We start from the raw sequence: 22,965 nt of genomic DNA on the forward strand, positions 1-22,965 counted from the left end.
CTCATCACATACTGCGATGTACCCTGCGCAAGACTCAAAAATGTGTTGGTGATGCTGCATATCACATTCTTCATCGGTTGCAATGCGCACTCAGGATAAAAAGGAAATATAAACCGTACATCCGTTCCAGCCAGCAAACACCCCAGCCTTTGGTTAACAATTTGATGGAAAGTGCCATACATGCATTCCGGTGTAAGATTCAGCATGGCCCTACACATGTCTGCACAGTCTGTCACAGAGCCCTGTTTCCTAACCAAGTCAAGGTCTGTAATAGAACGAGATACAACAAAAACGTTCACGTTGCAGCGACTTGCCTAACCGGGAAGTATGTTCATACTTGTGACAGTGGCTGCTCAGGTTCCTGCATAGTTCCGGAAGAGAGAAGACAGGAGTGGATTTGCCACACTTGTGACAGCCATCTTAAGAGAGGACGGATGTCTTCAATTGCAGCAGCCAACAAACTGGACTTGCCACCAATCCCTGCGGAATTGGATGAATTAAATGTCCTTGAGCGTCAACTAATTGCAAAAATTTTACCCTTTGCAAAAATAGTTTCATTGCCCAAAGGACAGCAGAGAGCAGTACGTGGTGCCGTCGTGTGCGTGCCCTCCGAGATGGAGAACACCGTCAACTCTCTGCCAAGACCAAGAAGTGAGGCCCAGCTGCTGCAGGTGAAGCTGAAGAGACACGTCAAGTTTAAAGGGTACCAGCAGTTCCAGACTGTGAACATGCGCAACGTCCTTGCAGCTTTATCGAAGCTGAAAGCAATGCATTCCGAATACAGGGATATCTCCATAAGAGAAGATGCTGTATTTGAAAGTGCCCTAGATGAGGAAGCTGCTGTCTCTGAAAGTCACCTGGATGAGGAAGCTGATGCCTCTGAGAAGCAACAAGAAGTTGATTCTGCTCAGAATGAGCAACAAGTTAGCGTTGAGGAAAAGGACGAGCTTCGACCCGGCCTCACATTAGACACGTGCATGCAGCCGCCTGACATCGCACAGGAGATCTTGTCGTACGGTGAGGGGATATTTAGTGTCGCACCTGCACAAGGACAAAAGCCTGTTGGATTTTTCAAAATCCCAAAGCTGGAAGCCATGGCGTTCCCTGTTCAATTCTCCACTGGACAAAATTCCATTGATGAGGAAAGACAAATTTCAATCTCTCCCAGCATGTACTTCAACGCGAGATTGTTCAGCGTGGACACGCGTTTTGCAAAAGATCAGAGTTATCTTTTCTTTGCACAGTTTGTGACGGAAACGCAACTGGCTAGAAACAGCATGTCTATCCAGTTGCGAAAAGGCAAACCCATCACAAGAGATGGCCGGAACATTTCGAACAGACTGCTTCAGGACAAACGGGAGGTTGAAAGATTGGTACACAACAAAGACGCCACGCGGTTCATGCAACCACTGAGAGGCACTCCAGCGTATTGGCAGAAAACCTTGAGAGATCTACAGGCTATGATAAGACAGTTAGGAACCCCTACGTTTTTTTGCACGTTCAGCGCAGCCGAAATGAGATGGCCTGAAGTAATAACCGCAATCAAGGCCCAACAAGGTGAACACGTCGACTTTTCCGAGCTCGACTGGACGACGAAGTGTGAAATCCTCCGAAGCAACCCAGTCACTGTCATGCGTATGTTTGAGAAACGGGTGGATGCGCTAATGACTCATCTGCTTTTGTCGCCAGCCCAACCCATCGGTGAAGTTGAGGACTACTTTTACCGAGTGGAGTTTCAAGCTAGAGGAAGCCCACATATCCATCTTCTTGTTTGGATAAAGGACGCACCCGAGTTTGAATCGGACTCTGATGAGGAAGTTTTCGCCTTTATCGACCGCAACATAACCTGCCGGTTGCCCGATTCCTCGGCTGATCCTGAGCTTCACCGGATCGTCACAGAGGTCCAGCTTCACAGCAGGAACCACTCAAAGTCCTGTAAGAAGGGAAATGTATTGTGTCGATTTGGGTTCCCCAAACTACCGGTGTCTAGCACCACAATCACTCGTCCGCGACGACAGCGTCCCGAAGAAGAGGATGACACGGACACTTCTCCATCCGGAAGCTGCATGTTAGCGTCTAAAACCGCACAACCACAGCGGCCTGAAGAAGAGCACGAGAAAGCAGAAACGCAAGCAGACAGGAAAAAGTTGAGACTAGAAGCGGCGCGAAAGGCAATGAGCGAAGCCAGGGCCAAACTCAAGCCGGTGTGGGATCTGCTGAATGACCCCCAAGCCTCCTTTGACAGCTTGTCAGAGCTACTGACAGCGTGTAAGATGTCCATCGAGGATTACAATAAGAACATCGTAGCATTGTCCAATGCCAACGTGATCCTGCTGAAGCGTGATCCAAAGGAGTCTTGGGTGAATGGATACAATCCTGATTTATTAAGGGCATGGAACGCCAATATGGACATTCAGTTCGTTCTTGACGCTTTTAGCTGCGTCATGTACATGCTCTCGTATATTTCCAAGCCGGAGAACGAAATGGGCGACGTGCTAAAGAACGTCATCAAGAGTGTGCGCGAGACGAACGTTAGCGAGGAAGATGAGATGAAGCAGATAATGCAAGCCTACTCCAAACACAGGCAAGTTAGCGCTCAGGAGTCTGTGGCACGAACATGCAGCTTACCGTTGAAGAAGTGTTCACGAAGTGTTGTGTTTCTACCGACGGATGACGACGCGCTAAAGATGAGTCTTCCCCTTAGTGTCCTACAAAATAAAAATCCAGATTCAGAGGACGTCTGGATGTCGGGGATGATCGATAAATACAGGGCAAGGCCTCAAACGCGTGATTTTGAAAAGATGTGCCTGGCAGATTTTGCTTCGGAGTGCCGCATCGTGTATGGTCAGCAAACGGAAGGCAAAAATGTTCACCGGCTGCTCAACGGCATGGGTTTTTTTCAGAAAAGAACGTCTGGGAAGGCTGCAGTCATTAGGTTTGCACGTTATTCTGAGAAAAAACAACCCGAAAAGTTTTACGGTAGATTACTCAAGCTTTATATGCCGCATCGGACCAACGAACAGCTAAAACCTCCAAGATTTCCAACCTACGAGACGTTTTACAAAGGTGCATTTGTGGAACTACCTACTCACCCTGGTTTGCTGATGCCTGTCTGTGCCATAGTTCAAGTGAACAAGCAGAAGTTTGAAAAACACAGCGACGAGTTGGACAAGGCATTCGATCAGCTGGAACAGCAAGGACCGTCTGAGAACGCATGGAACGCTTTTGCACCTGAAGTAGAAGTGGATCGCTTGGAGTGCGTCGCCGAACAACAAGACATCATTCCGGATGATGAGGACGTACAAGATGATGTCCCAGAATTCCAGATTCTTGAACGTGGAGACGGGGTCGTGCCACGAATAAAGGCACCGCAGATGAGTGTTGAATTTGTCAGGAAGCTGTTCAGGAGTCTCAATGAGACGCAGGCAGCCATTTTCTACACGGTCCGCCAGTGGTGTCAGAAGCGTGTGTGGGGTCATAATCCAGAACAGTTTTTCTACTTCGTGTCAGGTGGTGCTGGTTGTGGCAAATCGCACGTCATCAAGTGCATACACACGGAAGCCACCAAGATTCTGCGACAGCTGCCTCGACTACGGGAGGAAGGGGATCTCTCCGTGCCTACGGTGCTCTTGAGTGCGTTTACTGGAACGGCAGCATTCAACATTTCCGGTAAAACGCTGCATTCCATTTTGAAACTTCCGAGGAATCTGAAGCCACCGTATCAAGGACTTGGAAACGCCCTAGATGAGCTTCGAGCAACATTACGCGACGTGGAGATTCTTATCATCGATGAAGTGTCCATGATTTCAAAGGATCTTTTTGCCTACATCAACTGGAGATTTCAGCAAATAAAAGGCAGCAAGAAACCATTCGGGGGAATCTCTGTCCTCGCTGTGGGTGACTTTTATCAACTGCCGCCTCTGGGTAAAGCCAAACCACTCTGCGTGTACGAAGACAATGTTTTGGACTTCTGGAAAGACCATTTCCAAATGGTTACTCTCTCCGAGATCATGCGTCAGAAAGAAGACTTGGCTTTTGCCCAACTTTTAAACCGCATACGGGTCAAGCAGAAGACCGACGACCTTGCCGAAGAAGATCGAGCTTTGTTGCTCCAGGCTGTGAAGGACCCCAAAGACTGCCCGTGTGATGCACTGCACGTATTTGCCACCAACAAGGAAGTCCACAGACACAACACTGAAACAATCCATGCTCTTCACACTGACATCATTACCATCGATGCCGAAGACTACAGGAAAGACCCAAGAACGGGAGGGATGAAGAGACAAACGAGGCCCGTCACCGGTAAAAAGGACGACTTGCCTGACACCATACAAATTGCGTTGGGAGTACGCATAATGGTGACTAGGAATTTGGATGTCGAGGACGGTCTATGCAATGGGTGCTTTGGGAAGATTTCTCGTATTGTCAATAAGACAAAAGATGGAATCGACACCGTACACATGCTAGGGCTTCAGCTCGACAATCCACATGCAGGGAAGAAAAACCGCAAAAGGGTGCAAGGTGAAGAAGACGACTGTGTGTACATCGAGAGATCCGAAGAAAGTCTGAGGAAAGGAGCCGTTCGTCGACAATTCCCCATCAAGTTGGCCTACGCCTGCACAGCTCACAAAGTCCAAGGCATGACGTTGGAGAATGCCGTGGTTTCACTGAAGAAGATTTTCGAGCCGGGAATGGCCTACGTTGCCCTCAGCAGAACGACCTCGCTTCGTGGACTACACATCACGGACTTCAGCGAAAAGAAGATCTATGCCGATGCTACAGTCACCGCATCGTTGGAAAACATGACGAGAGCATCATTCGAAGGAATCATGCCGCTTTTACAGCAGGTTAGGGAAACCAACTTGGATCAAACGCTGAAAATAATCCATCACAACACAGAAGGACTGTCATCACACATCGAAGATATCCGATGCCATCACGAACTGCTTCTGTCGGATATTCTTTGCATGACGGAAACTCACCTGACCGGGTCACTCATGACACCCCACGTCCAACTGGAAGGGTACAACGCATTTATGCGAAATAGACATGTCTCCTACTCGACACACCAAGAAATTGCAAAGAAAGCTGGTGGTGGAGTCGCAATCTATTGCAAAGAGCATATTTCAGCTCAGGCTAGGCAGTTTGTGCAAAATGTGACCGATCTGGAGTATGTCGTCATCAAAGTGGATAGCCCGATCAAAGCGACAATCGCTGCTGTGTACAGGCCGCCACACTACGGATTTGAAGAGTTCTCCAAAAACTTGAAGAGTCTGCTGGATTATTTGGACATGGTGGACGAACACCCCACACTAATCTGTGGAGATTTTAATGAGGATCTCCTCTGCGCAGGGACAAAAACTGTTCTGGAATTGTTTCAGTCTAAAGGATACACGCAACTGATCACCACAGCAACAACCAAAAAGAACACTCTACTGGACCACATTTACGTCTCTCATCCGGATTTGTGCCTTGGGTCAGGTGTCTTGCATAGCTACCATAGCTACCACAATCCCGTGTACTGCGTTTTGCGTTAATTCGGCTTTTTTTGGTGGACTGATATTGTTGTGTTTGGTGGTAGGTTAGTATGCCATACGGAACCGTTTGCCACTGAACCTGCTTTAACGACGACTGTGGGGCTTCAGCCTTATTCAAACGGTTGGGCGCGTATGGTCGGGTTGTTAGGTAGTATGCCATACGGAACCGTTGCCAATGGACCTGGATTCATGACATCAACGGGGCTTCGATAGCCTTCATCAAACGGGTTGGCGCGTATGGTCGTGTTGCGGTTAGATTGTGGCGTTAGAGATTGTGGTTAGGTCATTTTAAGGGTTTATACCACTGAGCTACGAGGAAGGAGCAACGTCAGCAGCAGCAGCAGGAAGGACAGAGGACTAGTGTGACAGCTCCAGGGAGGACACAGACAGTCAGTGCAACAGTGGCAGTAAGTTATAAAAGACAAGGGAAAGAGAGAAGTAGCAAGACACCATTGTAATGTTTGATTTTGACCTTATAACATACATTTTAACTTGAATTGATGTTCAATCTACAAAATTTGTGACAATCTGTGCGGGATATGCAGTCCCCTGCTATTCTATGATTGATATGTGCCCTTCTGTAAAGTTGCAGGAAGAATTGGGAGACCATAGCAGTCCTGTCTGGATATGAGTGTGCAATTTACCTTCTAAAGCTAAGTGTTAATTTTTTTTGCTTTAGCTGTGTACTACTGCTTTGCATAACCGCGTTTGAATGAAAATGTTATATTTGAATCTCTAATTTTGATTTTTATGTTTTTCATGAACCAGCCAAATGAAGTGAGATTGTCTGAGAAGATCACGTGTGCTACATCAATGACGACGACGAGCTGGATACCAGATTATGTGTCAATTTCTTTCCGTAAGTTTTATTTCTGAGTTTGTTTTTTAATTTTTATTAGTATGGGTGTATTCGTGATCCCATTATTCATTTATTAATTTCATTGCCCAGAGAACAGGTCCAAATATCTATGGCATTGAGGACAACTCTGAAGAATGAAGAAGCAGAGGAAGAAGCACACTGAGGTCACTACTGATAAGGTGTAGTATTTCAGTGCATTTTATTATACAATGGTTTCAGGGTTTTTCCCGCGACAAATGTCTTCGTTGGTGGCCAACAGACACTGTTGTCCTATCTTGCTCTCTTATTTAAAAAAAAGAGCAGATTTTACCACTGGATTTCATAATTTTGTTATATAATCATATTGCTATTAAAAAGTTAAACTATTAGTTAAAATAAACCTTTTGATTCTATTATTTTTAGTCTTAATTTTCTAACATATAGCTAACAATTGAATAAAATGAACAGCTAGCTAACAAAAACTTGCTATGTGCTTTATGATATTAATCACTCCAGTATGAACTTTTTGACAGTTATTTATTTTAAAAACTGCTGTTCAATGTTTATTCATGTTAGTTCACTGTATTTACTAATGTTAACACTTACAACTTTTGATTTGAACAATGTACCGTATTAGTAAATGTAAAAATCACTAACAAAGATTAATAAATGCTAAAAAAGTTAAATGCAGGAAAAACCATGGGTTTTGTTCAAAGATGTATGATTTGATGTAAAAACTAAAGGCTTACATCTGACCCATCAACTATGCTGCTCAATAAGTAAACAATTCAAATAAATTCACTAACATTATCATATATGTTTTATCTCCTCTGCCCTCAGGATATCCAGGGAGACAGATGCGTGCCATTCAGCATAGAAACACCAGAGACCGAGTTCACCTGAGCACAGAGGGAAACCAGCTTCTCCTGAGCAAACCTGAGAGACGGTCTGCGGGTGGAACTCCAAAGTTGAAACCAAATGTCTTTTTAAAGACAACAACGGCTCTTTTCAGAGCTACCCACTCCTTCAAATAAAGAGCATTTTTACAAATGTATTCACAACAAAATTCTCAGCACTATAGGCTAAACTAGTACATAATAAATAACAAATATATATTTTTATAATCTTAGGGGTAATGCTTTAAAGATAATTTTAATACAAAGTATATCTAATAACTAGTACAACACTAGGATCTAATCCAGGGATGGGCAACTCCGGTCCTGGAGGGCCACTGTCCTGCAGAGTTTAGCTTCAGCCCTGATGATAACTCACCTGCCTGTATCTATCTAGTAATCCTGAAAACATCGATTGCCTTTTTCAGGTGTGTTTAATTAGGGTTGGAGCTAAACTCTGCAGGACAGTTGCCCTCCAGGACCCAAGTGGCCCATCCCTGATCTAATCCATTTGCTGGGTGGAATTTGACACAACAGGCATTAAAAAAAATCTTTTAAATAAACATTTGGTTAATTGACACACACTGTGTTTTTGTCTTTATTGAATGTTATTGAAAGTTAGTCATCATTGTCACATTATGAATATTTTCTTGTGAACTTCAGAGAAGATCCAGGTATATTCACAGATGGTTCTTTAAGATGGTAAGTGGTCGGGTCATTCAAAAGCTTACATTTAAATGAGCTTTATATACTCAACATTTATAAAATCAAGACCGCTACATGTACAGGGTATCAACGGTCAATTAATGTTTGATGCTTTGAACAGAATAACATGCATTCATATTCAGACACAACTGTTGACGTGTCTTCACACAGCTTCACTGAACAGTATCCAATTGGCATTTTAATTCAGAAGTATGCATAATTGGAGGAATATTGATATATTTAGACAATCATCAATTCGTATTCAAATAAATTTTGCGACCTGATGACCATTAATGGCGTCCAGCGATCGCTGAACAAGTTCATGACAATTATGACCAGATGGTGTAGTATTGTATTCTAACATTTTCTCATTTCTTAATTCTAAACTTTAAAATACACAATTTTTTTTTTTTTTTTAACTACAAATGAAATTGAAAACAACTGTTAAATTATATTTAATTTTCATTGAAGTATTAATGTGCACCGCGATCCATCAGATCTTGTGTGTCAGAGTTAAGTGCCTGAGTGTAAAGTAACTGCTCATGTATACTCTACTGGGTCCTCCACAGAAACGAGTGAGTTGTGCCATTTAAAACAATAAAAAGAATATAATATACTCATGTGCAACCGGGTCGTGTTTTTTGCCACGGCAAGCACCATTCACATTTTCTTCTGGAAATGTACATTCTAGTTATTATTCTTATTCCGCCGCTTTTTTGACGCGCTACTCCTCCCGCAGCTTTTGTCACAGACCCCTGAATGAGGTGTCAAAACGTGCGGCCTATTCGGGAATGGTGTGCTATGACTTTTATAAGCGATCGGGGGTGCGGTGGTCGCCCCAGGGGCGAAAAAGTCGACGAAAAAACGCATAGACTTAACATTACGTCAAACTTTGACGAGTCATAGCTCAGAGTTGGGATTTCGTAGAAATGTGAAATTTACCACATTTGGAGAGGCTGGTAGGCTCTGTAAGAACATACCTCACAATGGGGTAAAAGTTGCACCCCTGGGGGGCAGGAGTGGCCCAAACTTTTCCTATTGACTTAACATGGTGTAGGACGTCCCATGAAATGGAGAGAGAGAGTAAGCGATTTTGTATTGAACATAACTCTGGATCACAGTGTCATAGAGACAAGGGGGCGGGCTCATTTTACTCAGACGACCAATCAGACTCTCCGGATCATTGTGAAGCTATCAGGCCACGCCCCTAGCAACCATTTAGAGCACCTTAGCAACAAGTTCCATAGACTTCCATTGAAAGAGATCAAATGGATATCTCTGGATAGAAGAGTCATAGAAACATGAGGGTGGTCTTGTTTGACTCGGGGCAGCAAACAGCCAATCATGAATCACATCAACACTTCCTAGCCCCTCCCTAGCAACCATTGTCGAGCACCTTAGCAACTAAAATTCACAGACTCATAGCTCAGAGCAAGGATGTCGCAGAAACGTGTAATTTGGCACATTTAAAGAGACTGGCAGGCTCTGTAAGAACATACCACACAATGGGGTAAAAGTTGCACCCCTGGGGGGCAGGAGGGGCCCAAAGTTGCCCCAATGAAGTACTATGGTGTAGGACAGCCCATGAAATGGGCTGTCCTACACCATAGTAAGCGATATTCTATTGAACATAACTCTGGATCACATTTGAAGAGGCTGGTAGGCTCTGTAACAACATACCACACAATGGGGTAAAAGTTGCACCCCTGGGGGGCAGGACCGGCCCAAAGTTGGCCCATTGACTTACTATGGTGTAGGACAGCCCATGAAATGGGCTGTCCTACACCATAGTAAGCGATATTCTATTGAACATAACTCTGGATCACATTTGAAGAGGCTGGTAGGCTCTGTAACAACATACCACACAATGGGGTAAAAGTTGCACCCCTGGGGGGCAGGACCGGCCCAAAGTTGCCCCATTCACGTACTATGGTGTAGGACAGCCCATGAAATGGGCTGTCCTACACCATAGAAACCGCATTTGTATTGAACATAACTCTGGATCACAGTGTCATAGAGACAAGGGGGCGGGCTCATTTTACTCAGACGACCAATCAGTCTCTCAGGATCATTGTGAAGCTTTCAAGCCACGCCCTAGCAACCATTTAGAGCTCCTTAGCAACAAGCTCCATAGACTTCAATTGAAAGACATCAAAGGGATATCTCAGGATATAAGTGTCATAGAAACATGAGGGTGGGCTCGTTTGACTCGGGGCAGCAAACAGCCAATCCCCAATCACCTCAACACATCCTAGCCCCTCCCTAGCAACCATTGTCGAGCACCTTAGCAACCAAAATCCAAAGAGGGATATCTTCCATACTGAATGTCACAGAGACGTGGGAGTTGGTTTATATCATTCATACTGACAAGCAGCCTTTGGAGTTTCATGATTGGCAGCTGTCAAGCCACTCCCTAGCAACAAAAGAGAGTACCCTAGCAACCATTTTACAAGACCTATATCTCTGCATCAAAACATCGTATAGAGATGGGGGTTGGTTTATACATTCACACTGACTTTGGAGCTTCATGATTGGCAAATGCCAAGACACTCCCTAGCAACCAAACAGATTACCCTAGCAACCGTTTTGCATGGCGTATATCTCTGCATCAGAACATCGTATAGAGATGGGGGTTGGCTCTTTTGACTCATGCTAGCAAACAGGACTTGCTACATGCTACACATGCTAGCAGTGAATAGCTACATGCTAATATTGATTAGCTAAGTGCTAAATCATGCCAATAAAATGCTACAAACACCATAGTAACCATCTGTGACAACTTTCAACCACCTAGTAACACCATAGCAACTACCCAGAATACCATAGCAACTGCCTAGCAACCACCCAGAACACCCTAGCAACCGCCTAGCAACCACCTAGCAACCGCCTAGCAACCACCCAGAACACCCTAGCAACCGCCTAGCAACCACCTAGCAACCGCCTAGCAACCACCCAGAACACCCTAGCAACCGCCTAGCAACCACCTAGCAACCGCCTAGCAACCACCCAGAACACCCTAGCAACCGCCTAGCAACCACCTAGCAACCGCCTAGCAACCACCCAGAACACCCTAGCAACCACCTAGCAACCACCCAAAACCGCCTAGCAACCACCCAGAACACCCTAGCAACCGGGTCGTGTTTTTTGCCACTGCAAGCACCATTCACATTTTCTTCTGGAAATGTACGTTCTAGTTCTTCTTTTTATTATTTTTATTCTTCCACACAAAAGTTTGGCGCGCTACTCCTCCTGGACCGTTTGTCACACACCCCTGAATGAGGTGTCAAAACGTGCGGCCTATTCGGGAATCGTGTGCTATGACTTTTATAAGCGATCGGGGGTGCGGTGGTCGCCCCAGGGGCGAAAAAGTCGACGAAAAATCCCATTGACTTAACATTGCGTCAAACTTTGACGAGTCATATCTCAGAGCGAGGATTTCGTAGAAATGTGAAATTTACCACATTTGAAGAGGCTGGCAGGCTCTGTAAGAACATACCTCACAATGGGGTAAAAGTTGCACCCCTGGGGGGCAGGAGCGGCCCAAAGTTTCCCATTGACTTACTATGGTGAAGGACGGCCCATGTAATGCATGCGTTTTGTAATGCATGCGTTTTTCCTACTATGGTAAATTGCATAGGGATTTTGTATTGAACATAGCTCTGGATCACAGTGTCATAGAGACAAGGGGGCGGGCTCATTTTACTCAGAAGACCAATCAGCATCTCAGGATCATTGTGAAGCTATCAAGCCACGCCCTAGCAACCATTGTTGAGCAGCTTAGCAACCAAAATTCACAGACTCATAGCTCAGAGCAAGGATGTCGCAGAAACGTGTAATTTGGCACATTTAAAGAGACTGGCAGGCTCTGTAAGAACATACCACACAATGGGGTAAAAGTTGCACCCCTGGGGGGCAGGAGGGGCCCAAAGTTGCCCCAATGAAGTACTATGGTGTAGGACAGCCCATGAAATGGGCTGTCCTACACCATAGTAAGCGATATTCTATTGAACATAACTCTGGATCACATTTGAAGAGGCTGGTAGGCTCTGTAACAACATACCACACAATGGGGTAAAAGTTGCACCCCTGGGGGGCAGGAGGGGCCCAAAGTTGCCCCAATGAAGTACTATGGTGTAGGACAGCCCATGAAATGGGCTGTCCTACACCATAGTAAGCGATATTCTATTGAACATAACTCTGGATCACATTTGAATAGGCTGGTAGGCTCTGTAACAACATACCCCACAATGGGGTAAAAGTTGCACCCCTGGGTGGCAGGACCGGCCCAAAGTTGCCCCATTCACGTACTATGGTGTAGGACAGCCCATGAAATGGGCTGTCCTACACCATAGAAACCGCATTTGTATTGAACATAACTCTGGATCACAGTGTCATAGAGACAAGGGGGCGGGCTCATTTTACTCAGACGACCAATCAGTCTCTCAGGATCACTGTGAAGCTATCAAGCCACGCCCTAGCAACCATTTAGAGCACCTTAGCAACAAAATCCATAGACTTCCATTGAAAGACATCAAATGGATATCTCTGGATAGAAGTGTCATAGAAACATGAGGGTTGGCTCGTTTGACTCGGGGCAGAAAACAGCCAATCCCGAATCACCTCAACACATCCTAGCCCCTCCCTAGCAACCATTGTCGAGCACCTTAGCAACCAAAATCCAAAGAGGGATATCTTCCATTCTGAATGTCACAGAGACGTGGGAGTTGGTTTATATCATTCATACTGACAAGCAGCCTTTGGAGTTTCATGATTGGCAGCTGTCAAGCCACTCCCTAGCAACAAAAGAGAGTACCCTAGCAACCATTTTGCAAGACCTATATCTCTGAATCAAAACATCGTATAGAGATGGGGGTTGGTTTATACATTCACACTGACTTTGGAGCTTCATGATTGGCAAATGCCAAGACACTCCCTAGCAACCAAACAGATTACCCTAGCAACCGTTTTGCATGGAGTATATCTCTGCATCAGAACATCGTATAGAGATGGGGGTTGGCTCTTTTGACTCATGCTAGCAAACAGGACTTGCTACATGCTACACATGCTAGCAGTGAATAGCTACATGCTAATATTGATTAGCTAAGTGCTAAATCATGCCAATAAAATGCTACAAACACCATAGTAACCATCTGTGACAACTTCCAACCACCTAGTAACACCATAGCAACTACCCAGAATACCATAGCAACTGCCTAGCAACCACCCAGAACACCCTAGCAACCGCCTAGCAACCACCTAGCAACCATCCAGAACACCCTAGCAACCGCCTAGCAACCACCTAGCAACCGCCTAGCAACCACCCAGAACACCCTAGCAACCGCCTAGCAACCACCCAGAACACCCTAGCAACCGCCTAGCAACCACCTAGCAACCGCCTAGCAACCACCCAGAACACCCTAGCAACCGCCTAGCAACCATCCAGAACACCCTAGCAACCGCCTAGCAACCACCTAGCAACCGCCTAGCAACCACCCAGAACACCCTAGCAACCGCCTAGCAACCACCTAGCAACCATCCAGAACACCCTAGCAACCGCCTAGCAACCACCTAGCAACCGCCTAGCAACCACCCAGAACACCCTAGCAACCACCTAGCAACCACCCAAAACACCCTAGCAACCGCCTAGCAACCACCCAGAACACCCTAGCAACCGGGTCGTGTTTTTTGCCACTGCAAGCACCATTCACATTTTCTTCTGGAAATGTACGTTCTAGTATTGTAATTACTATTCACCTAGACAAAACTTTGGCACGCTACTCCTCCCGCACCGTTTGTCACAGACCCATGAGTGAGGCGTCAAATCAACCGGCTCATTGAGGAGAGGTGTGCTATGACGTTTCTAAGCGATCGGGTGTACGATGTTCGTCCGTCGAGCGAAAAATCAGCTGGAAAAAGTCCCATAGACTTAACATTGGCACACAATTTGTGAGATCATATCTTTGGATAAGAAGGTCATAGAAACTTGGGGTTGGGCTCTATTGATTCGGCCTATTAAGCAGCCAATAAGTAGTGACATAATAACTTCATAGCCATGCCCTAGCAACCACTTAGGGCACCCTAGCAACCATAAAACAACATTTACAAGCCATATTTCAGCTCCAGAAAATAGTAGAAACATGGAGTTCGGCTTTTTTGACACAGACTGTCAACTAGTATTTAAATATCATCCCATAAACTGTATAAGCACACCATAGCAACTATATAGAGTACCCTAGTAACCATACAAACACATGAATAAGCCATATCTCAGCATCAGAACATCGTACAGACACAATCATGTGCAACCGGGTCGTGTTTTTTGCCACTGCAAGCACCATTCACATTTTCTTCTGGAAATGTACATTCTAGTTATTATTCTTCTTTTTATTCCGCCGCTTTTTTGGCGCGCTACTCCTCCCGCAGCTTTTGTCACAGACCCATGAATGAGGTGTCAAATCGTGCGGCCTATTCGGGAATGGTGTGCTATGACTTTTGTAAGCGATCGGGGGTGCGGTGGTCGCCCCAGGGGCGAAAAAGTCGACGAAAAATCCCATAGACTTAACATTACGTCAAACTTTGACGAGTCATAGCTCAGAGTTGGGATTTCGTAGAAATGTGAAATTTACCACATTTGGAGAGGCTGGCAGGCTCTGTAAGAACATACCTCACAATGGGGTAAAAGTTGCACCCCTGGGGGGCAGGAGCGGCCCAAACTTTTCCTATTGACTTAACATGGTGTAGGACGGCCCATGAAATGGAGAGAGAGAGAGAGTAAGCGATTTTGTATTGAACATAACTCTGGATCACAGTGTCATAGAGACAAGGGGGCGGGCTCATTTTACTCAGACGACCAATCAGTCTCTCAGGGTCATTGTGAAGCTATCAGGCCACGCCCCTAGCAACCATTTAGAGCACCTTAGCAACAAGTTCCATAGACTTCCATTGAAAGAGATCAAATGGATATCTCTGGATAGAAGACTCATAGAAACATGAGGGTGGTCTCGTTTGACTCGGGGCAGCAAACAGCCAATCATGAATCACATCAACACTTCCTAGCCCCTCCCTAGCAACCATTGTCGAGCACCTTAGCAACCAAAATTCACAGACTCATAGCTCAGAGCAAGGATGTCGCAGAAACGTGTAATTTGGCACATTTAAAGAGACTGGCAGGCTCTGTAAGAACATACCACACAATGGGGTAAAAGTTGCACCGCTGGGGGGCAGGAGGGGCCCAAAGTTGCCCCAATGAAGTACTATGGTGTAGGACAGCCCATGAAATGGGCTGTCCTACACCATAGTAAGCGATATTCTATGGAACATAACTCTGGATCTCATTTGAAGAGGCTGGTAGGCTCTGTAACAACATACCACACAATGGGGTAAAAGTTGCACCCCTGGGGGGCAGGACCGGCCCAAAGTTGCCCAATTCACGTACTATGGTGTAGGACAGCCCATGGAATGGGCTGTCCTACACCATAGAAACCGCATTTGTATTGAACATAACTCTGGATCACAGTGTCATAGAGACAAGGGGGCGGGCTCATTTTACTCAGACGACCAATCAGTCTCTCAGGATCATTGTGAAGCTTTCAAGACACGCCCTAGCAACCATTTAGAGCTCCTTAGCAACAAGCTCCATAGACTTCCATTGAAAGACATCAAAGGGATATCTCAGGATATAAGTGTCATAGAAACATGAGGGTGGGCTCGTTTGACTCGGGGCAGCAAACAGCCAATCCCCAATCACCTCAACACATCCTAGCCCCTCCCTAGCAACCATTGTCGAGCACCTTAGCAACCAAAATCCAGACAGGGATATCTTCCATTCTGAATGTCACAGAGGCATGGGACTTGGTTTATATCATTCATACTGACTTTGGAGTTTCATGATTGGCAGCTGCCGAGCCACTCCCTAGCAACAAAACAGAGTACCCTAGCAACCATTTTGCAAGACCTATATCTCTGCATCAAAACATCGTATAGAGATGGGGGTTGGTTTATACATTCACACTAACTTTGGAGCTTCATGATTGGCAGCTGCCAAGCCACTCCCTAGCAACCAAACAGATTACCCTAGCAACCGTTTTGCAAGACGTATATCTCTGCATCAGAACATCGTATAGAGATGGGGGTTGGCTCTTTTGACTCATGCTAGCAAACAGGACTTGCTACATGCTACACATGCTAGCAGTGAATAGCTACATGCTAATTTTGATTAGCTAAGTGCTAAATCATGCCAAGAAAATGCTACAAACTCCATAGTAAACATCTGTGACAACTACCAACCACCTAGCAACTACCCAGAATACCCTAGCAACTGCCTAGCAACGCCATAGCAACCACCCAGAACACCCTAGCAACTGCCTAGCAACCACCCAGAATACCCTAGCAACCGCTTAACGACCACCCAGAACACCCTAGCAACCGCCTAGCAACCGCCTAGCAACCACCCAGAACACCCTAGCAACTGCCTAGCAACCACCCAGAACACCCTAGCAACCACCTAGCAACCGCCTAGCAACCTCCCAGAACTCCCTAGCAACCGCCTAGCAACCAACCAGAACACCCTAGCAACCGCCTAGCAACACCCTAGCAACCACCTAGAAACCACCCATAACACCCTAGCAGCTGCCTAGCAACCACCCAGAACACCCTAGCAACCACCCGAACAACATGAATAAGCCATATCTCAGCAGCAGAACATCGTACAGACATGGTTGTTTGCTCGTACGCAATCATGTACCGCTCCCTAGCAACCGGGTAGTGTTTTTTGCCACTGCAAGCACCATTCACATTTTCTTCTGGAAATGTACGTTCTAGTTATTATTCTTCTTTTTATTCCGCCGCTTTTTTGGCGCGCTACTCCTCCCGCAGCTTTTGTCACAGACCCATGAATGAGGTGTCAAATCGTGCGGCCTATTCGGGAATGGTGTGCTATGACTTTTGTAAGCGATCGGGGGTGCGGTGGTCGCCCCAGGGGCGAAAAAGTCGACGAAAAATCCCATAGACTTAACATTACGTCAAACTTTGACGAGTCATAGCTCAGAGTTGGGATTTCGTAGAAATGTGAAATTTACCACATTTGGAGAGGCTGGCAGGCTCTGTAAGAACATACCTCACAATGGGGTAAAAGTTGCACCCCTGGGGGGCAGGAGCGGCCCAAACTTTTCCTATTGACTTAACATGGTGTAGGACGGCCCATGAAATGGAGAGAGAGAGAGAGTAAGCGATTTTGTATTGAACATAACTCTGGATCACAGTGTCATAGAGACAAGGGGGCGGGCTCATTTTACTCAGACGACCAATCAGTCTCTCAGGGTCATTGTGAAGCTATCAGGCCACGCCCCTAGCAACCATTTAGAGCACCTTAGCAACAAGTTCCATAGACTTCCATTGAAAGAGATCAAATGGATATCTCTGGATAGAAGACTCATAGAAACATGAGGGTGGTCTCGTTTGACTCGGGGCAGCAAACAGCCAATCATGAATCACATCAACACTTCCTAGCCCCTCCCTAGCAACCATTGTCGAGCACCTTAGCAACCAAAATTCACAGACTCATAGCTCAGAGCAAGGATGTCGCAGAAACGTGTAATTTGGCACATTTAAAGAGACTGGCAGGCTCTGTAAGAACATACCACACAATGGGGTAAAAGTTGCACCGCTGGGGGGCAGGAGGGGCCCAAAGTTGCCCCAATGAAGTACTATGGTGTAGGACAGCCCATGAAATGGGCTGTCCTACACCATAGTAAGCGATATTCTATGGAACATAACTCTGGATCTCATTTGAAGAGGCTGGTAGGCTCTGTAACAACATACCACACAATGGGGTAAAAGTTGCACCCCTGGGGGGCAGGACCGGCCCAAAGTTGCCCAATTCACGTACTATGGTGTAGGACAGCCCATGGAATGGGCTGTCCTACACCATAGAAACCGCATTTGTATTGAACATAACTCTGGATCACAGTGTCATAGAGACAAGGGGGCGGGCTCATTTTACTCAGACGACCAATCAGTCTCTCAGGATCATTGTGAAGCTTTCAAGACACGCCCTAGCAACCATTTAGAGCTCCTTAGCAACAAGCTCCATAGACTTCCATTGAAAGACATCAAAGGGATATCTCAGGATATAAGTGTCATAGAAACATGAGGGTGGGCTCGTTTGACTCGGGGCAGCAAACAGCCAATCCCCAATCACCTCAACACATCCTAGCCCCTCCCTAGCAACCATTGTCGAGCACCTTAGCAACCAAAATCCAGACAGGGATATCTTCCATTCTGAATGTCACAGAGGCATGGGACTTGGTTTATATCATTCATACTGACTTTGGAGTTTCATGATTGGCAGCTGCCGAGCCACTCCCTAGCAACAAAACAGAGTACCCTAGCAACCATTTTGCAAGACCTATATCTCTGCATCAAAACATCGTATAGAGATGGGGGTTGGTTTATACATTCACACTAACTTTGGAGCTTCATGATTGGCAGCTGCCAAGCCACTCCCTAGCAACCAAACAGATTACCCTAGCAACCGTTTTGCAAGACGTATATCTCTGCATCAGAACATCGTATAGAGATGGGGGTTGGCTCTTTTGACTCATGCTAGCAAACAGGACTTGCTACATGCTACACATGCTAGCAGTGAATAGCTACATGCTAATTTTGATTAGCTAAGTGCTAAATCATGCCAAGAAAATGCTACAAACTCCATAGTAAACATCTGTGACAACTACCAACCACCTAGCAACTACCCAGAATACCCTAGCAACTGCCTAGCAACGCCATAGCAACCACCCAGAACACCCTAGCAACTGCCTAGCAACCACCCAGAATACCCTAGCAACCGCTTAACGACCACCCAGAACACCCTAGCAACCGCCTAGCAACCGCCTAGCAACCACCCAGAACACCCTAGCAACTGCCTAGCAACCACCCAGAACACCCTAGCAACCACCTAGCAACCGCCTAGCAACCTCCCAGAACTCCCTAGCAACCGCCTAGCAACCAACCAGAACACCCTAGCAACCGCCTAGCAACACCCTAGCAACCACCTAGAAACCACCCATAACACCCTAGCAGCTGCCTAGCAACCACCCAGAACACCCTAGCAACCACCCGAACAACATGAATAAGCCATATCTCAGCAGCAGAACATCGTACAGACATGGTTGTTTGCTCGTACGCAATCATGTACCGCTCCCTAGCAACCGGGTAGTGTTTTTTGCCACTGCAAGCACCATTCACATTTTCTTCTGGAAATGTACGTTCTAGTTATTATTTTACTTCTTTTTATTCCGCCGCTTTTTTGACGCGCTACTCCTCCCGCAGCTTTTGTCACAGACCCATGAATGAGGTGTCAAAACGTGCGGCCTATTCGGGAATGGTGTGCTATGACTTTTATAAGCGATCGGGGGTGCGGTCGTCGCCCCAGGGGCGAAAAAGTCGACGAAAAATCCCATAGACTTAACATTACGTCAAACTTTGACGAGTCATAGCTCAGAGCGAGGATTTCGTAGAAATGTGAAATTTACCACATTTGGAGAGGCTGGCAGGCTCTGTAAGAACATACCTCACAATGGGGTAAAAGTTGCACCCCTGGGGGGCAGGAGCGGCCCAAACTTTTCCTATTGACTTAACATGGTGTAGGACGGCCCATGAAATGGAGAGAGAGAGAGAGTAAGCGATTTTGTATTGAACATAACTCTGGATCACAGTGTCATAGAGACAAGGGGGCGGGCTCATTTTACTCAGACGACCAATCAGTCTCTCCGGATCATTGTGAAGCTATCAGGCCACGCCCCTAGCAACCATTTAGAGCACCTTAGCAACAAGTTCCATAGACTTCCATTGAAAGAGATCAAATGGATATCTCTGGATAGAAGAGTCATAGAAACATGAGGGTGGTCTCGTTTGACACGGGGCAGCAAACAGCCAATCATGAATCACATCAACACTTCCTAGCTCCTCCCTAGCAACCATTGTCGAGCACCTTAGCAACCAAACATCACAGACTCATAGCTCAGAGCAAGGATGTCGCAGAAACGTGTAATTTGGCACATTTGAAGAGGCTGATAGGCTCTGTAAGAACATACCACACAATGGGGTAAAAGTTGCACCCCTGGGGGGCAGGACCGGCCTAAAGTTGCCCCATTCACGTACTATGGTGTAGGACAGCCCATTTCCATAGTAAGCGATATTCTATTGAACATAAATCTGGATCACATTTGAAGAGGCTGGTAGGCTCTGTAACAACATACCACACAATGGGGTAAAAGTTGCACCCCTGGGGGGCAGGACCGGCCTAAAGTTGCCCCATTCACGTACTATGGTGTAGGACAGCCCATTTCCATAGTAAGCGATATTCTATTGAACATAACTCTGGATCACATTTGAAGAGGCTGGTAGGCTCTGTAACAACATACCACACAATGGGGTAAAAGTTGCACCCCTGGGGGGCAGGACCGGCCCAAAGTTGCCCCATTCACGTACTATGGTGTAGGACAGCCCATGAAATGGGCTGTCCTACACCATAGAAACCGCATTTGTATTGAACATAACTCTGGATCACAGTGTCATAGAGACAAGGGGGCGGGCTCATTTTACTCAGACGACCAATCAGTCTCTCAGGATCATTGTGAAGCTTTCAAGCCACGCCCTAGCAACCATTTAGAGCTCCTTAGCAACAAGCTCCATAGACTTCCATTGAAAGACATCAAAGGGATATCTCAGGATATAGGTGTCATAGAAACATGAGGGTGGGCTCGTTTGACTCGGGGCAGCAAACAGCCAATCCCCAATCACCTCAACACATCCTAGCCCCTCCCTAGCAACCATTGTCGAGCACCTTAGCAACCAAAATCCAAAGAGGGATATCTTCCATTCTGAATGTCACAGAGACGTGGGAGTTGGTTTATATCATTCATACTGACAAGCAGCCTTTGGAGTTTCATGATTGGCAGCTGCCAAGCCACTCCCTAGCAACAAAAGAGAGTACCCTAGCAACCATTTTGCAAGACCTATATCTCTGCATCAAAACATCGTATAGAGATGGGGGTTGGTTTATACATTCACACTGACTTTGGAGCTTCATGATTGGCAGCTGCCAAGCCACTCCCTAGCAACCAAACAGATTACCCTAGCAACCGTTTTGCAAGACGTATATCTCGGCATCAGAACATCGTATAGAGATGGGGGTTGGCTCTTTTGACTCATGCTAGCAAACAGGACTTGCTACATGCTACACATGCTAGCAGTGAATAGCTACATGCTAATATTGATTAGCTAAGTGCTAAATCATGCCAAGAAAATGCTACAAACTCCATAGTAACTGTCTGTGACAACTACCAAACACCTAGTAACACCATAGCAACGACCCAGAATACCCTAGCAACTGCCTAGCAACGCCCTAGCAACCACCCAGAATACCCTAGCAACCGCCTAGCAACCACCCAGAACACCCTAGCAACCACCTAGCAACCGCCTAGCAACCACCCAGAACACCCTAGCAACCACCTAGCAACCACCCAGAACACCCTGGCAACCGCCTAGCAACCACCTAGCAACCGCCTAGCAACCACCCAGAACACCCTAGCAACCGCCTAGCAACCACCCAGAACACCCTAGCAACCGCTTAGCAACCACCCAGAACACCCTAGCAACCGCCTAGCAACCGCCTAGCAACCACCCAGAACACCCTAGCAACTGCCTAGCAACACCCTAGCAACCACCCAGAAGACCCTAGTAACCGCCTAGCAACCATTCAGAATACCCTAGCAACCACCTAGCAACTGCCTAGCAACCGCCTAGCAACCACCTAGCAACCACCTAGCAACCACCCAAAACACCCTAGCAACTGCCTAGCAACCACCCAGAACACCCTAGCAACCACCCAGAACACCCTAGCAACCACCCGAACAACATGAATAAGCCATATCTCAGCAGCAGAACATCGTACAGACATGGTTGTTGGCTCGTATGCAATCATGTACCACACTCTAGCATCCGAGTGTCGAGTTTTGCCACTGCAAGCACCATTCACATTTTCTTCTGGAAATGTACGTTCTAGTTAATGGTGCTTGCCTATAGGCAAAGCAACATTAGTGTTATTGCTCATACTTATTAATGGTGCTTGCCATAGGCAAAGCAACATTAGTGTTATTGCTCATACTTATTATTATTTTACTTCTTCTTTTTATTCCGCCGCTTTTTTGACGCGCTACTCCTCCCGCAGCTTTTGTCACAGACCCATGAATGAGGTGTCAAAACGTGCGGCCTATTCGGGAATGGTGTGCTATGACTTTTATAAGCGATCGGGGGTGCGGTGGTCGCCCCAGGGGCGAAAAAGTCGACGAAAAAACGCATAGACTTAACATTACGTCAAACTTTGACGAGTCATAGCTCAGAGTTGGGATTTCGTAGAAATGTGAAATTTACCACATTTGGAGAGGCTGGCAGGCTCTGTAAGAACATACCTCACAATGGGGTAAAAGTTGCACCCCTGGGGGGCAGGAGCGGCCCAAACTTTTCCTATTGACTTAACATGGTGTAGGACGTCCCATGAAATGGAGAGAGAGAGAGAGAGTAAGCGATTTTGTATTGAACATAACTCTGGATCACAGTGTCATAGAGACAAGGGGGCGGGCTCATTTTACTCAGACGACCAATCAGTCTCTCCGGATCATTGTGAAGCTATCAGGCCACGCCCCTAGCAACCATTTAGAGCACCTTAGCAACAAGTTCCATAGACTTCCATTGAAAGAGATCAAATGGATATCTCTGGATAGAAGAGTCATAGAAACATGAGGGTGGTCTCGTTTGACTCGGGGCAGCAAACAGCCAATCATGAATCACATCAACACTTCCTAGCCCCTCCCTAGCAACCATTGTCGAGCACCTTAGCAACCAAAATTCACAGACTCATAGCTCAGAGCAAGGATGTCGCAGAAACGTGTAATTTGGCACATTTAAAGAGACTGGCAGGCTCTGTAAGAAC

The 22,965-nt window shown here is 46.3% G+C and overlaps 2 protein-coding genes across 5 annotated transcripts in view; one reads left to right on the forward strand and one right to left on the reverse strand.

The window, feature by feature from the left end:
• The window catches only part of LOC307005390 (NACHT, LRR and PYD domains-containing protein 3-like), a 274,937-nt gene that overhangs the window by 108,585 nt on the left and 143,387 nt on the right, over positions 1–22,965 (reverse strand). The gene's annotated exons all lie outside the window — the stretch shown is intronic.
• LOC307005386 (uncharacterized protein) lies at positions 1,149–7,713 on the forward strand. 4 transcript variants are annotated; one of them, XM_079625493.1, is made up of 4 exons: positions 1,149–5,944; positions 6,124–6,396; positions 6,487–6,575; positions 7,216–7,713. In XM_079625493.1, the coding sequence occupies exon 1, from the start codon at positions 1,170–1,172 to the stop codon at positions 5,535–5,537; it is 4,368 nt and encodes a 1,455-aa protein (XP_079481619.1). In that variant the 5' UTR covers positions 1,149–1,169; the 3' UTR covers positions 5,538–5,944; positions 6,124–6,396; positions 6,487–6,575; positions 7,216–7,713. The 4 variants fall into 4 exon arrangements, with proteins under 4 accessions (XP_079481619.1, XP_079481618.1, XP_079481620.1 ...); XM_079625492.1 differs by having other exon boundaries at positions 1,149–6,396; XM_079625494.1 differs by having other exon boundaries at positions 1,149–6,396; positions 6,487–6,560.

The sequence above is a fragment of the Phoxinus phoxinus genome (assembly GCF_949152265.1).
Source record: "Phoxinus phoxinus genome assembly, chromosome: 10".
Lineage (NCBI taxonomy): Eukaryota > Metazoa > Chordata > Actinopteri > Cypriniformes > Leuciscidae > Phoxinus > Phoxinus phoxinus.